General features: G+C 40.0%; 1 protein-coding gene across 2 annotated transcripts in view; it reads left to right on the top strand.

Moving 5' to 3' along the window:
* LOC141133484 (NXPE family member 3-like) overlaps positions 1-14,544 on the top strand; it is a 131,361-nt gene extending 116,817 nt beyond the window's left edge. Inside the window, exons 4-7 of one of the 2 annotated variants that reach the window (XM_073622877.1) lie at positions 3,413-3,483; positions 6,555-6,635; positions 8,992-9,207; positions 12,472-14,544. In XM_073622877.1, the coding sequence (XP_073478978.1) occupies positions 3,413-3,483; positions 6,555-6,635; positions 8,992-9,207; positions 12,472-13,004 (901 nt within the window). In that variant the 3' untranslated portion in view covers positions 13,005-14,544. The remainder of the gene's footprint in view (positions 1-3,412; positions 3,484-6,554; positions 6,636-8,991; positions 9,208-12,471) is intronic. The other variant, XM_073622878.1, reaches the window with a different exon arrangement.
* The last annotated feature ends 281 nt before the right edge of the window (positions 14,545-14,825 follow it).

The raw sequence follows: 14,825 nt of genomic DNA, 5'->3' as shown, positions 1-14,825 counted from the left end.
TGATTTGACTCATTTTTTGCTGCAGCATGTTCTATACATGCTACAGATGCACCACTTTATAGGCAGACTAAGGGCACAACCCCCCCCCCCCCGGCACTATATAAAGTAATTTTTCATTTTTTTTGTTTCACTTTAATCATCATTAAATCCACTGCTCCGTTAAACAATGATTGTTTTTTAAAATAATGTTTGCGTTGATATGTGTCCCCCAGGGCACTTATACCCTTTTTATGGCCAATTACCTATTTATAAGCCTTAAAAATGGGGACTTTTGATTTTTCATGTTTGAGTCCCATAGACTTCAATGAAGTTTGCGGTTTGGGGCAAAACTTTTTCCCTGTTCGGGAGTTCTGGTGTGAATCGAACTGGGGGGTGTTTGGCTCATCTCTAGTGTAGACATGCTCCAGCTGCACACCTTGCCTCAATCAGTAATGTTTAAAGGGCTATAAAACCCAAAAGCAAACGGTTTGGTGGGAGGGGCTGGCAACTCCTGTTAAGGTAGCCATAAACTAGTAAATTTCCAAATGAACGTTCATATAAACATCGATTGCTTAAATATTCAGTAGATTCTATGACTTTTTGTTTGCTTTAACATTTGATTTTTGGTAATATTGTAATTTTCCTCAAGAAAAACCACATTAAGGTTAGAAATGTGCTTGTCTCAGAAAAAAATGTCCACCCTACTCTGAATTTTCTCTTCAAAAACAAACATCAATTTGACTCCGCTAATGATTAAAAAATTCAACAAACATTCTTAAAATAGTAAAAAAATCAAAAGATATTCTACTATGGCCAGCTTTACAGCAGCCTACATTGGATCTCCTTTCAAGAGCGTGAAAGATCACATCCTTGGCATCTTTTTAGATGTGCATGATCCCCTATGCTTGCTACTGGATTCTGCAGACTTAAAAGCACCCTACATTGGATCTCCTTTCAAGAGTGTTTAACTACATTTGAATTTGGATATAGATAAATGAGTTATAGAGAGATGTGAACTCACACTGTTTTTATACTATTTGGGTGTTTTGATATAGAATATGCTGTATTGTTTTTCTATTTTGAAATAGCAATAAAAAGTTATCAAGTTAAAAAAAAAAAGACGTGCATGCTCCTCTCTGCTTGCTACTGGATTCTACAGACTTAAAAGCACCCTACATTGGGTGTGAAAGATCACATTCCTGGCATCCATTTAGATGTGCATGCTCCTCTCAGCCTGCCACTGGATTCTGCAGACTTAAAGTGTTACTAAACCCACAACAGTAAAATCAGTCTGTACTGTATATGCAGTAAAGCATGCTTGATATACTCACTGTGGAACCTAAGGGGTTAATCCTTCACATTGTGTAATAGGGCTGTTTGATCCTATCTTCTCTGATCCTCTTCTTCTCTCACTGTCCCCAATCTATCTCCTGATATGACAGAGCCTTTGGAAGTCACTCTGCACATGCTCAGTTTGGTGTGTATTGCTAGAGAATTAATTTTATCTGGGAGGGTGCATTTGATCGGCACAGGGCCAATCTGCACTGTCCAGACAGGGGGTCAGGGGTCATGCAGCCTCATAGGACAGTCAGAGTAGAATGAAAACTCCTCCTACAAGCTTGAACCAGACACTGACAGAAGTATGCTACATACTGTTGATGAGAAAAGGTAGTAATCAGTTTATATTTACTAAAATATTTGCATCTCCATGTTCTGTGTACTGTGGGAGACCAGATATAGTGAATACAGGGTCCCGGGTCTAGTAACACTTTAAAAGCACCTTACATTGGATGTCCTTTAAAGAATGTGAAAGATCACATCCTTGGCATTCATTTAAATGTGCATGCCTCTCTGCTTGTCTACGGATTCTGCGGACTTAAAGGTTAAATTTCGATATAATTTGTATTGCAAAGTTACACTGGTCTAACTTGGAACCATGTAAGTATGTATATTTCATACCTGAGTGATCCCTGTGGAAGCTGCAAATCAATGTAGTAATCACTGCTACTACAGTGATAGCAGCAGTCTTCCAGGTCCAGTGCTGAGCAACTTTCCTTCTGCATAGTAACCAGAGTCAGGTTGCACACTTGTCTCTGCCACCCTTCACAGAATGCCTTGTATTTTTATGAATACAAGGCAATTTCTGGTTGCATAAAGTGGAGCGGTGGGGCAGTAATGTCATGATTTCCATCTTATCCAATCAGAGAAGGCATTCTACTTATTTTAAAAAATACCAGCCATTCGGTGAATTGTGCCAAAGCCAAGCATACCACCCCCTCTGCAGAATCCAGTGGCCAGCAGGGACGGGTATTGAACCAATGGAAGAATGCATATCTCACACCTGAGTGAACCCTCTGAAAGCTACAAATCATTGAGAAGATAGGAGTTTCTTGAGCAATGAGCACTTTCTGGCTCTCAGATAAGTAACCACTGACAACAATAATCTTTTTAGCTACCCATAATAGGGATTCTTCCCAATGACCAAAAATGTAAGGAGCATTCTGCCCTGTGACCATCACGCTAATGTACCATGAGCTTAAGGCCTCATGTGCACTGCTGCTGGTAAACGGACGTTTAGTAGCAGTTGGGCATTTTTTTCAACTACCCCTGAACTCTCCTCTATGTTATCTTATCAGTACATGTACACAGGGTCGTTTACAGTCGTTTCTAGGCAGTTGAGTTTAGAGGCTTTTTTTGGAAAAAAATGGGTTCAGAAGCTGAGTTTAGAGGCATTTCAAGCCAATCACTTCTAAACGTGGCTAAACGCGGTAACTCGTTTACAGGCGTTTTTCATTTAAAAAATAAATAATAATTTTATACATTTTATTAAAAAGCTTCTAAACGCAAACGCGGCATGTAAACGCGGCAAAACGGACGCTTAAATGTGGGTTACTATCTGTCAAGTTAAATCGTTCAGGAGAGGTTGTAAAAACGTCCCGTGTACATGAAGCTTTAGATGTACCAATTATTAGCAGGTGGCTCCCTAAGAACGGAAAGATTAAGGGTTTCTCCATATTAAAAAGATTGAAAAAAGCTGTATTATAACTATGGACTATGGAATGTGTATGGTGCATAGAAGAGTATACAAGACCGCAACTAATGTGCACTGCTTGTTCCAAACAAACGAAAGTGGTGGGGAAAATGGTAGGTTCGAAAGCTTGTGGAGGATGTTACAAGAAGGCAGAAAAACACAAAAAAGAAACTATTTAATAAAAAATTGATTACAGGACCATTAAGTGGTGGATGTGTATGGATCATTTTTGGGCAATAAGGATGTTGTTTAGTGTCACTTTAGGTTTTTCGGTTAGCTATCATATTTGAAACCATTCAACAGAAAATAGTTTCCCTGATGATGCCAGTAATTATAATCAGATACTTTCAGTTTGGTTGTTGGCACAACTAAGGTTGCTAATAAAATGTTCGCTCTCCACAGCTCTGTGACTGACAAGACGATATCGGGTTCAGTTCCTCGAATCAACGTCCTGAAAACTAATTCTTTATTAGGTAAGCCTTCAAATGTATTTGATTTAAAGTCTTTTTCTTGTTAGTATGGGCTAACACAATGTATCAGACATTAATGTAAAATGCCAAGTAATAAAAGTAAAACACCATATTAATGCCCAAGGTTCCAGAATGGGAACATTCAACACCTGCACTGTTTTTTTTTTTTTTTTTTTTTTGTATCTACTGAGGCTTCCATCTGCAAGATATTCCCTCATTCAACCTTCCCGGCCATTATAAAGTCAAGTTATACAGTGAGGGCAAAAAGTATTTGATCCGCTGCTGATTTTTTGTAACTTTGCCCACTGACAAATGATCAGTCTATAATTGAAATGGTAGGTTTATTTTAACAGTGAGAGACAGAATAACAACAAAAAAATCCAGAAAAACGCATTTCAAAAAAGTTCTAAATTGATTTGCATTCTAATGAGTGAAATAAGTATTTTGCTCTTTCGCAAAACATGACTTTGTGATTGCCAACAAGGATTTTGACACCAAGTACTGAGGTCAGACATTTCTTATAGTTGGCCACCAGGTTTGCACACATCCCAGGAAGGATTTTGTCCCACTCCTCTTTGCAGATCCTCTTCAAGTCATTAATGTTTCAAGGCTGGTGATTGGGTAACTCGAACCTTCAGCTCCCTCCACATATTTTCTATAGGATTAAGGTCTGGAGACTGGCTAGGCCACTCCAGGACCTTAATGTGCTTCTTCTTGAGCCACTGCTTTGTTGCCTTGGCCGATTGTTTTGAGTCATTGTCATGCTGGAATACCCATCCGTGACCAATTTTCAATGCCCTGGCTGAGGAGAGGTTCTCACCCAAGATTTGAGAGTACATGGCCCAGTCCATCGTCCCTTTGATGCAGTGAAGTTGTCCTGTCCCCTTAGCAGAAAAACACCTCCAAATGTTTGACGGTGGGGATGGTGTTCTTTGGGTCAGCATTTCTCCTCCCCCAAACACGGCGAGTTGAGTTGATGTCAAAGTGCTCGATTTTGATCTCACCTGATCACAACACTTTTACCCAGTTCTCCTCTGAATCATTCAGATGTTCATTAGCAAACTTCAGATGGGCCTGTACATGTGCTTTCTTGAGCAGGGGGACCTTGTGGGTGCTGCAGGATTTCAGTCCTTCAGGGGGTAGTGTGTTACCAATTGTTTTCTTGGTGACTATGGTCCTAGCTGACAACAGAAAATGTATACTCAGCGCTACCTCTCTGAATCATGAATGTACATATACTCGCATCAAATATGTGTCTTATGACAACATGTGTAACAAAGTGCCAATATAGTGCAAAAAAATGCATTCAATAAAATTCAAAACATACAAAATAAGGTGCAAATAAAGTTCATCAAGTGTGAGGTGCAGGGCTGGTGACACGTTGATGTAATCTTGGTGACTTCCGGTGCTCCCCTCCTGGATCCCCACTCACCAGATAAAGATGATAAATACGCCTGTGTGTATCAAGATGGTGCCTCCTGTCCAGCAGATATGTAGATTAGTTGTGCCTCAGAGAATGGAATCTCCTCTCCTCCACCACTTGATGTAGATCCTACATACTTTACTTGGTCAAAGATGGTCCGGTTAGTAAAGTTTGGACAAGTGAAGAGAAGAGGGCATATAGTGTAATATTGCAAGGTTTATTAAAAAGTTTAAAATCATTACACTTACATCAGAATCTTTAAAATGTGCAAAAATTGCCGCCTTGGCATCCAAACAGCCTTCACAGATTATTCTTAGCTTGACATGTTTCTCCCCTCCCACTGGGTATCATCAGAAGCTTATGAAGTCTGTGATTGGCTGTCTTATATACTTTAAGTACCGCCTACTACACCCAATGACTCCCACTTCTCTCATTGATGGTGCAGTATGAAATTACCCTTACTTCCGGTTTCCGCCGGAACCGGAAGTGACGTTTCCGTTGACAGCTGCCTTGGGATCATTGACAAGATTCTCCCGTGTAGTTCTGGGCTGATTCCTCAATGCTCTCATTATCACTGAGACGCCACGAGGTGAGATCTGGCATGGAGCCCCAGACTGAAGGAGATTGACAGTTATTTTGTGTTTCTTCCATTTGCGAATAATCGCATCAACTGTTGTCACCCTGCTTGGCGATGATCTTATTCCAGCCTTATGTAGGTCTACAATCTTGTCCCTGACATCCTTGGACAGCTCTTTAGTCTTGGCCATGGTGGAGAGATTGGATTCTAATTGATTGATTGCTTCTATGGACAGGTGTAACAAGTAACTGAGCTGAGATTAGAGCATTTCCTTTAAGAGAGTGCTCCTAATCTCAGCTTGTTACCTGTATAGAAAACACCTGGGAGCCAGAAATCTTGCTGATTGATAGGGGATCAAATACTTATTTCACTCATTATAATGCAAATCAATTTATAACTTTTTTGAAATGCATTTTTCTGGATTTTTTTGTTGTTATTCTGTCTCTAACTGTTAAAATAAACCTACCATTAAAATTATTGACTGATCATTTCTTTATGTACAAAATCAGCAGGGGATCAAATACTTTTTTCCCTCACAGTAGTGTCAATCTCTTTCAGCTTCATTAAAGTCCTCTTGATGGGCAAATAAATGAGCCACTAGGGGAAACTTTGACACTGGTGGGGTCTGTCTGTAATCTTAAAGCGGCCATAGTTGGATTGCATGTCAGTTGGTTCAGAAGGAACCGACCGAGATTTGAACCATCTATGAGCAATCTGAATGTACTCAAGTCGATCCACCAATTGGGTATAACAAGCATGTCAGATTTTTGGTATGTGTTTATTGCCAGCGGCTGCACCTGCTAACAATTAATCATTGTGTTCTTCCAGCAGGGATGGCTTACTGCACCGGGAGAACACAAGATTTCCCCATCAACACTAACTGTTTGCAGGAAAAAATATTGCACCATCTATTGCCTGCCTTAGAAGCCACCAGTAATTCTAACCACAGCCCCACCATTATGACTAGAATTGATTGGCCTTTTAAAGTACTTGTATGTAAACCCAGTTGTTAAAAATTTATCTGAGATTTAAAGAATTTGAAAATTCATTAAAAACATTGTTTTTTCTCTACAGCTTTAGCTATATTGCGCACCTGTAATGAAGTATGCCCCATGATGTTCAGGCTGCCGGATTCTGTAGAAATCTTAACCACAGGTAAGCAATGTAACTAAAACTGTAGAAAAATATTCTTTTAGCTAAACTTCAGCTTTAACATAATTTCAAGTGTAATTTTCATTTAAACAATAACTGGTGATCCTGCCATCAAGCATTTATAAAGGGTGACCATGCCCTGTCCCTGTCTACCAATTATGCTCCTGTGTTGTCACCCTGCACACGGGCTTCCGATGGAGACTATAGTGGCTGGTTCATCACAAATTACTCAGAAAGGAAGGAAAGAACTGTAGAAAGCATGGGGTTTCTACAGTGCTTTCATATATAATTATATATAATCACAAACATGTCTTTATTCTATAATAACAATTATAAAACTGGGGTAAAAAGGCCAGTACAGTGCCTTCCAAAGAGAGGATATAAAAAATAATCTACAAAATAAATAAATATAATAAACACCACAAAAAAAACTCAAGAAACAAAACTAAATAATATATACAGTATTCACAGATATCATGAAATACATAATGTAGACTAAAATCTATCTATACTGCTGGGAAAAAAATAACACACAGCGTCCTCACTACGTATTTGTTAGGTACAAGAAGCCCAAAAATCTAAACATGCACAGATGTTTAGAGGAGAAAAGCCCATCTCCCCCAGCCTGCGAGGAGGACCAGATGGCACGGACTAAAATTTACAGGCTGGCAACAGAGTAAATGATATAGTACACCACTCTGGACACACAGCAATTAGATGTCTCCAAATAAAATATTATAATGCACCCTCTATATGTAGCATTGAGAATTACTTAGATATGGTCCACTGTGGTCACCCTAGGGAGAACCACCCTGAGAAAAGCCATGTAGCCATCACTATAGTGCATATTAGACATGTGCACTGACAAAAAATTTGTTCGTTTTAGTTTTCGTTTCATTTGTTTTTTGCTTTTTTCAGAAATTCGAAAATTCAGAATTTGGAAAGTCGGAAATCTGAAAATTCGGATTTTCGAATTTCCTAATTTTGGATTTTAGAATTTTCAAATTCTTGAATTTCCAAATTTTCAAATTTACGAAATTCAGAATTTCCGAATTTTCTAATTTCCAAATTATCGAATTCTGAATTTCCGAATTTCAAAATTCAAAAATTCAAAATTCCGAAAATTCGAAAATCTGAAAAAAAAAGAAAGAAAATCAGTAAAATTCAAAATAACTAAATAACTATTAAATTATAGGTATTGGAATTTCCTTTAAAATTTGTCTGTTTGTGAACATAACGAATACACATTTATCTGAAGTTACGAATTATCCGAAATAACGAATGCCGCATCTAAACAAATGGAATGGAACAAATTAATAATAAATATTAATAATAAAAAGGTTTTATTATTATTATTATTGTTATTTATTATTATTAGATAATTACGTTCCATTCTTTTAGATACGGCATTCGTTATTTCAGATAATTCGTAACTTCAGATAAATTCGTACTCATTACATTCACGAACAGCCAAATTTGAAAGGAAATTCCAATACCGATAATTTAATAGTTATTATTAGTCAGTTATTATTTCAAATTTTCGGGTTTTCGAATTTTCGGATTTTCATTCTGTTGAATTTTCAGATTTTCATTCTTATTTTTGGATTTTCAAATTTCCAAATTTTAGAATTTTAAAATTTTGGAAATTCTGAATTTCCGAAATTCTGAATTTCCGAAATTCTGAATTTCGGAATTTTTGAATTTCCTAATTTCGAATTTTCGAATTTCCAAATTTCCGAAATTTCGAATTTCCAAACTCCTGAATATTCGAACTTCTGAATTTCTGAATTTCGAATTTCCGAAATTTAGAATTTTCCGAAATTTAGAATTTTCCGAAATTTCAAATGTCCAAAATTCCAAAATTCCGAATTTTAAGAAATTTAGAAAATTTGTAAATTTGAAAATTCGGAAATTCAAAATTCGGAAATTTCGGAATTAACGAATTTGTCAAAATTTGTTAAGAAAACAAATTCGGAACTAATCTAATTGCATATGTCTAGTGCATATAGATAGGAAGAGATGGCAAAGCAGATGCAAGAAATGAGCAGCACTGAGATACAACTATTCATTAAAAAACAGTTAAAAAAGGAATTTTATTTAAAAATGGCAAGGGCTTATGATATACCTTGATTTAGCAAACTACATTTAATTTAGCTAGGGAATTTCTTTAAAAAGGCCAAGTAGCTCAAATGGTTGTGTTGGTCTAGGAGAAGTTCCTGGATGTTGCTAATAGAATTAATATGTTTATGCATTTTCAGTTATTTATTTGTGTTATTAAAAAAAGAGTAAACCTTTTTAAAAGCCCAGATTATGGAATACCACCAAACAGTATGATCTCTCACCCATCACCCTCTTACAGGCCTCACCTCTACACTCCCAGGATGTAGACCTGGCCAGGAATCTCCACAACCTTCTGGGTTTTACTACAATGACATCTGGAGGTCCCTGACCTGCAAGGCAAGACATTTTCCGAAGCCAAATGAGGCATTAAAGTGCCTTAAAGGGAAAGACATCTACATGTTTGGAGATTCAACTCTACGCCAGTGGTTCGAGTACCTGGTAAACTTCATACCAAGTATGATTTATTTATTTTTTTACATTTTCATTTTACCTTTTTACAAAAGTGATAATTTCTTAGTTTTCATCGGGGTGATTTATATCAGGCCATAGATGTGATTTTTTTTTTTTAACTGACAATGAAAAAGATGGAAATTTTGAAGCAGACTGTCCTGTCCAATGGGGGTGAGGTTGCTCACTCTTGAGTAGGAGGGAGGTCTATTGGATATTTTGATTAGACACCCTCATCACCAAGGGGATGAATTTTGAGTGGGATATAACACACTATTATGAATGATAACTCCCCTCTTAGTGGTTGCCCATAAATAAGAATACACGTACCTACCTCTCAAACAGACATGCTCATTTTTCTTGTCGTAGTTTTTTCACAATTTTCTCTTCTGATAAGTATATTTTTCACCTCCTTGTTGATATAATGTATGTTGCTCACCTTTTCTTTAGGGTCCTTTTGCTCTACCCTCCTGCCTACATTATTACTTCATTTTAGATTTTAGACTTTTGACATATATTTTCAAGAAGGGAAAGATTCAGGGTATATATTTTATTAGGGTTGGGGATGGGGGCATTCTTTTTGTAATGTCATTATTTTGCAATGTCAATTTTAGCTATGCCAATTTTCATAATTCAAGGTCTTGTAAAGTTAATTCCCTAGAATGGCAATCTCTCTTTTATTAGCATTGCTTTTGGTAATGAGGATAACACAATATGGATTTAGGTGGTTTGGACTCCTAGGAAATAGATGGATACTTGCACATGAATAGATAGTTATTATGCACATACTGTATATCAGTGGCGGCTGGTGTTTTTGTTTTTTGGGGGGCGGCAGACAATCCACAATTCACCCGCTGACACCCCCCTGGTCAGGTCAATGGATGGCACAGAAGCCCCCCGGTCAGCCAGTTGGGTTGCGGGGGTTACGGCGGCACCCCCCGCTCCGTCAGTCAGTCAGTCAGGGCCCCGCACTTACCCCATCTCGCGGGCAGCAGTCCGGGCTGCGGCCTCTTCTCTCTCTCTGGGCTGCAGGCGGCTGCTATCTTGGTTCCCCAGCGTCTCCTCCCTCCTCCTCCTGGCGGCCAATCTGATCACCTGTCGGTCAATCGGGTGACGAGTCTCATGACCCGCTTCCTGATTGGCCGGGAGGAGAATCAGTGTTACAACAGTGAATAGCAAATATTCATTTGCTATTGTCACACAACTGGGTGTGGTGCCCCACAAGCCCACCCTCTTTTTGAAGCCTATTAGAGCCTCTGGCTCTAATCACGTACTTTAAACCCCCCCACCCACCATTGGAATCAATGTGTCCGGTGCCCTGCATGTAGATCAGGGGACTGGACGCATGGATAGGGGGGGTGGTGCCTGTGCGCCCCTAATGGACGGGTCGCCACTGCTGTATATGGTCTTTATACAGTATATATGTCACAACGATCATGGGACTTGCCTATACCGTAACTCTATAATTTTGAGAGTCTCCCAAATTGAAGCACATACAGTGTATAGCACTTGGATCAAGGACAGGTGTGCTTGGAGGGAGCCCACGCTTCCTTAAAGGTATAGGGATGCACAGGACACCCAGAAAGGCAGCTGAAGGAATCCCGTACATGTCAGCACCAATCCCCCTGTCCTGGCCACCTCCACTTATACAATAAGGTCCAATAGCAGTGCAACACGTCAGAGGGGTATGGCCATAGGTTGAAACTGTCAGTAAGCCAGCCAGATAGAATAAACTATTCATGTTCTGACATCATCAGTGTGCAGCCCTGCCTTAAAGAGGAAGTAAAGTCCCATGCATAGTTTATACGTATAGGTAAGCCTATAATAAGGCTTACCTATTAGGTACTGTAAATATCTCCTAAATGTGCACCGTTTAGGAGATATTTACTACAGTATATATGCAGCCGATGATGTCATCAGTGCATGCGCTCTGAAGGAAAGGCCATCCATGCCGTTTCTTCAGAATCCTGTGCCGTGAATGACGGCTCCCCTGCACATGCGTGAAAGTGATGTCATCGCGGCTCGGGCCAGTCACACAGCCAGAGTCTGCGGACCTGGAAAGGAAGATGGGTGAAGATGGATGCTGCCTCCAGCGATGACATTGCATTACCTGAGGGCTTCGTTTTCAGGTAAGTTTCACATAATGTGCTAGTATGAGATGCTAGCACATGATGCCTTTACTTTGCAGGTCCAGAAAAAAAAAACAACAACCAGCAGTTTACAACCCCTTTAAGCCTTCCTACACTCTGTGTGTTATGTTTTACTGGCCCTTTTGTGTGTAAAGTACTCCTAACCGCTGTACTCTGTGTGATAACCACTTCTGGCCCCTGCATTCTATGTGTTTTGCACTCCTTACCCCTGTGCTATGTGTAATAATACCCCCTGAGCCCTGTAATCTATGCATTCATTATTTCTGATCCTTGTCCCCTGTGTGTTATGTACCCATGACTCTTGTACTGTGTGGGATTACCACTCCTGACCCCTGTACTCTGAGCAGTAACCAGTCCTGGCTCCTTCATCTTCTGCATTATGCACTCTTGGCCCCTGTTCCCTGTGTGATACCTCTTCCTTACCCCTGCACTTTCTGCGATACCCATTCATGACACCTGTATTCAGCCTTACACACTCCTGAAATCTGTGCATTATACACTCCTAAGTCTGTGTTCCGTATTGTTGAGTGCTGCACTTTCTGTGTTATGTACTGCTGAGTCCTGTACTCTGTGCAATAACCACTCCTGACCCCTGTAATCTGAGTAATAACCACTTCAGACCCCTGCATTTTCTGCCTTATGAACTCTTGGCCCCTGTTCCCTGTTTGATACCCCCTCCTGACCCCTGCATGTCATTAATTTGTGATTTTATGGATACAGCACTATTTAGCCCCGAGTATTTTCCCTGTTCAACAATCAGTTGGGGACACTGACACAGTGTAGTTAGTAGTTACATCTATTATACTGTGTGGGATTTAAAAATTAAAATATCCTTTTTTTGGTTAGGGTGTGTGTGATTATAATGTAATAATTCAATAAATTGCTTTTGACTTTGCAAAGCTTTTCAGATATTGTGCTGAACTCCTTTAAGTTTTGGTATGGCATAGTCATAGTCATGTTATAGTCATGTTACGGGTAGTCATAGGTTACGGCATGGTGGTCCTCAGGGGGTTGAACAGGCAGGTGTCATAGAAGGTAATGGTTGAAATTAGGAATAATATGTTTAAACTGAAATAAGGCTCTAGGATGCTTAAATTATCATATTTTTGTCTTTCACCTAGGTCTCAAGACGATCGATTTGCACATCAACTACCAATCGGGTCCACTACTTGCAGTAGATGCTGACGCTGGATTGGCTTTACGATGGCGTGCTCATGGACTTCCCTTGAGGACCACAAAGACCATGATGGCTGACCTGCACTACGAGGCAGCCCACTTGGCTGGGATCAGTGGCGGACCTCATACTGTTATTGTATTGACCCTGTGGGCTCACTTTACCACTTACCCCATCAGAGTTTATTTGGAGAGGCTGGAAAGAGTTCGTCAAGCCATTTCATCTCTGCTTTTCCGTAGTCCCAAGACGACAGTGCTCATTAAATCGGCCAACACGGGTTATAAGTCAATTTTTGGCAGTGACTGGTTGTCTCTTCAGCTAGACATTCTAATGCGGGCTGCCTTTAAAGGAATGGATGTCACTATTATAGATGCCTGGGACATGACGTCTTGTCACTACCTCCCCGACAACATCCACCCAGGTCCGCCGGTCATCAGGAATGTGGTGGACCTTATGTTGTCCTATATATGCCCTACATGATTGATAAGATTATGTCCTCATGTTCTCTATTCCTTGTTTGGATATCTGTTAAACTTGGGTTGAAAACTGAAGAATTTTATATAAATCCTGGCATTCGGGCAGTTTCCCTGTATTGTTTTAGTTTGTATTTCACTTTTGCATGGTTGCTGGCAAGTTAAATTACAGACTTGCTTACAAGTAGCCTTTGGAGACTTTTGTGGTGAGATATCCCCACCAGAATTTCATGTTCTGTCCAACTGGCATTGCCATAACCAAACTTAATAATTGTATTCTCCCCAGTAGATTCTTCATAGATTCTACATAAAGTAGAACATGTTCGAAGAACAACAACATGTAATGTAAAGTAATGTGAGCTATATATATATATATATATAGTGTATGCATTATACCTATCTATCCAGCAGGTGGCACTGTAGTGTGTATCTATGGTAATGTATTTAGAGACATGTTTTGATATTTAAAAGTAAAGCCGTATTGCTGTATCCAAGAAGCTTCCAGCACTTATATCAATACTCTGCACAATAGGTTATGGGCCCAGCGTACCCAGCAGGCACCCAGCAGCACCCAGGCACTGGAAAGAGAACTCTGCAACTCAGTGAGTACTGTATACAAGCTACTGGAAGAAAGAAAGCAGTTCAGATGCGAAGTTTGCAATTGCAAAGCTGAATAATGCCAATTACCAGCTGTGGAAGTTTAAGCTAGAAATGCTTTTGAACAAGGATGACTTGTGGCAAGTGTTGAATACAGACAGACCCACAGATGGAGAGACGGAGGACTGGGATAGGTAAGATAGGCAGGCAAAAGCAATTATAAGCTTACTAGTGGAAGCTTATACACATAAGAACAGAGAAAACAGCTAAAGGTATGTGGACTTCATTACAAAAACTGCATGAGCATTCAAGCCTCAACAGTTAGCTGTTTCTACTAAGAAAATTGTATAAGATGAGACTCGAAGAAGGCCAGCAAATGTGTAACCACGTGAATGCTAAGCTAGAGATCATAGAGCAGCTACGTGCCATTGGAGAGGACATAAAAGATGACCATATTGTTTCCCTGCTCCTCTGCAGCCTTCTAGAGACATATACTGCTCTTATTAATACTTAGAAACCATACCCGAGCAGTAACTAACACTAGATTATGTCAAAGGCAAATTAATTGATGAATATGACAGAAGTATCAGGGCTGGGCTCAGCCCTCCCTTCTCTGAGCTGCCAGCTCCCATCTCTCTCCACAGTTAGCCAGCTGTTGTTGATTCTGCTCTTCAGTCCTGCCTACTTAAATCCGTCCAGCTCACTTGATCTCTGCCTTTGCCTTTGTCAACATCAGAGACTTTCTCCTGCGTACCTGTTGAAGGCTTGCTCAGCTGAAGTCCCTTCTGGCTCCTGATCCTGCTTGCTGTACTACTATGTTTACCTCTGGCTCTCTCGGACATTGGCTTGGCTGACTACCCGATCTGGTTACCGAACTCTGGCTTGTTTTGACCACACTTACTCTGTTTACCTTTTTATTATTATTATTAAACAAGTGTCATTTAACTATACTTCTGTCTCGGTCTGATTCATGGTTCCTGACAGTAGGCGAAGGTCATGAATTCAGAAGATACAGTCAATCCACTTGTTGGTAATATTTTTTCCAGATTGGAAGAGCAAGATCACCGCATGAATTAGTTTGCCATAGCGTTACAAATGCTCCTGAGCCGCACGGCTCACCTGGATTCTCCCACTGTGGCTGCTCCGGTACAACCTGAGTTGTAGGCCGTCCCTGCTGCTGCGCCAGTCTCTGTGCAGGCACCCGTCTCGAGTATTACCCCTATAAGAGGTA

Source organism: Aquarana catesbeiana, linkage group LG03 (assembly GCF_042186555.1).
Source record: "Aquarana catesbeiana isolate 2022-GZ linkage group LG03, ASM4218655v1, whole genome shotgun sequence".
NCBI classification, from domain to species: domain Eukaryota; kingdom Metazoa; phylum Chordata; class Amphibia; order Anura; family Ranidae; genus Aquarana; species Aquarana catesbeiana.
The sequence above is the reverse complement of the archived record's forward strand: the minus strand, read 5'-3'. Positions and strand labels throughout refer to the sequence as shown.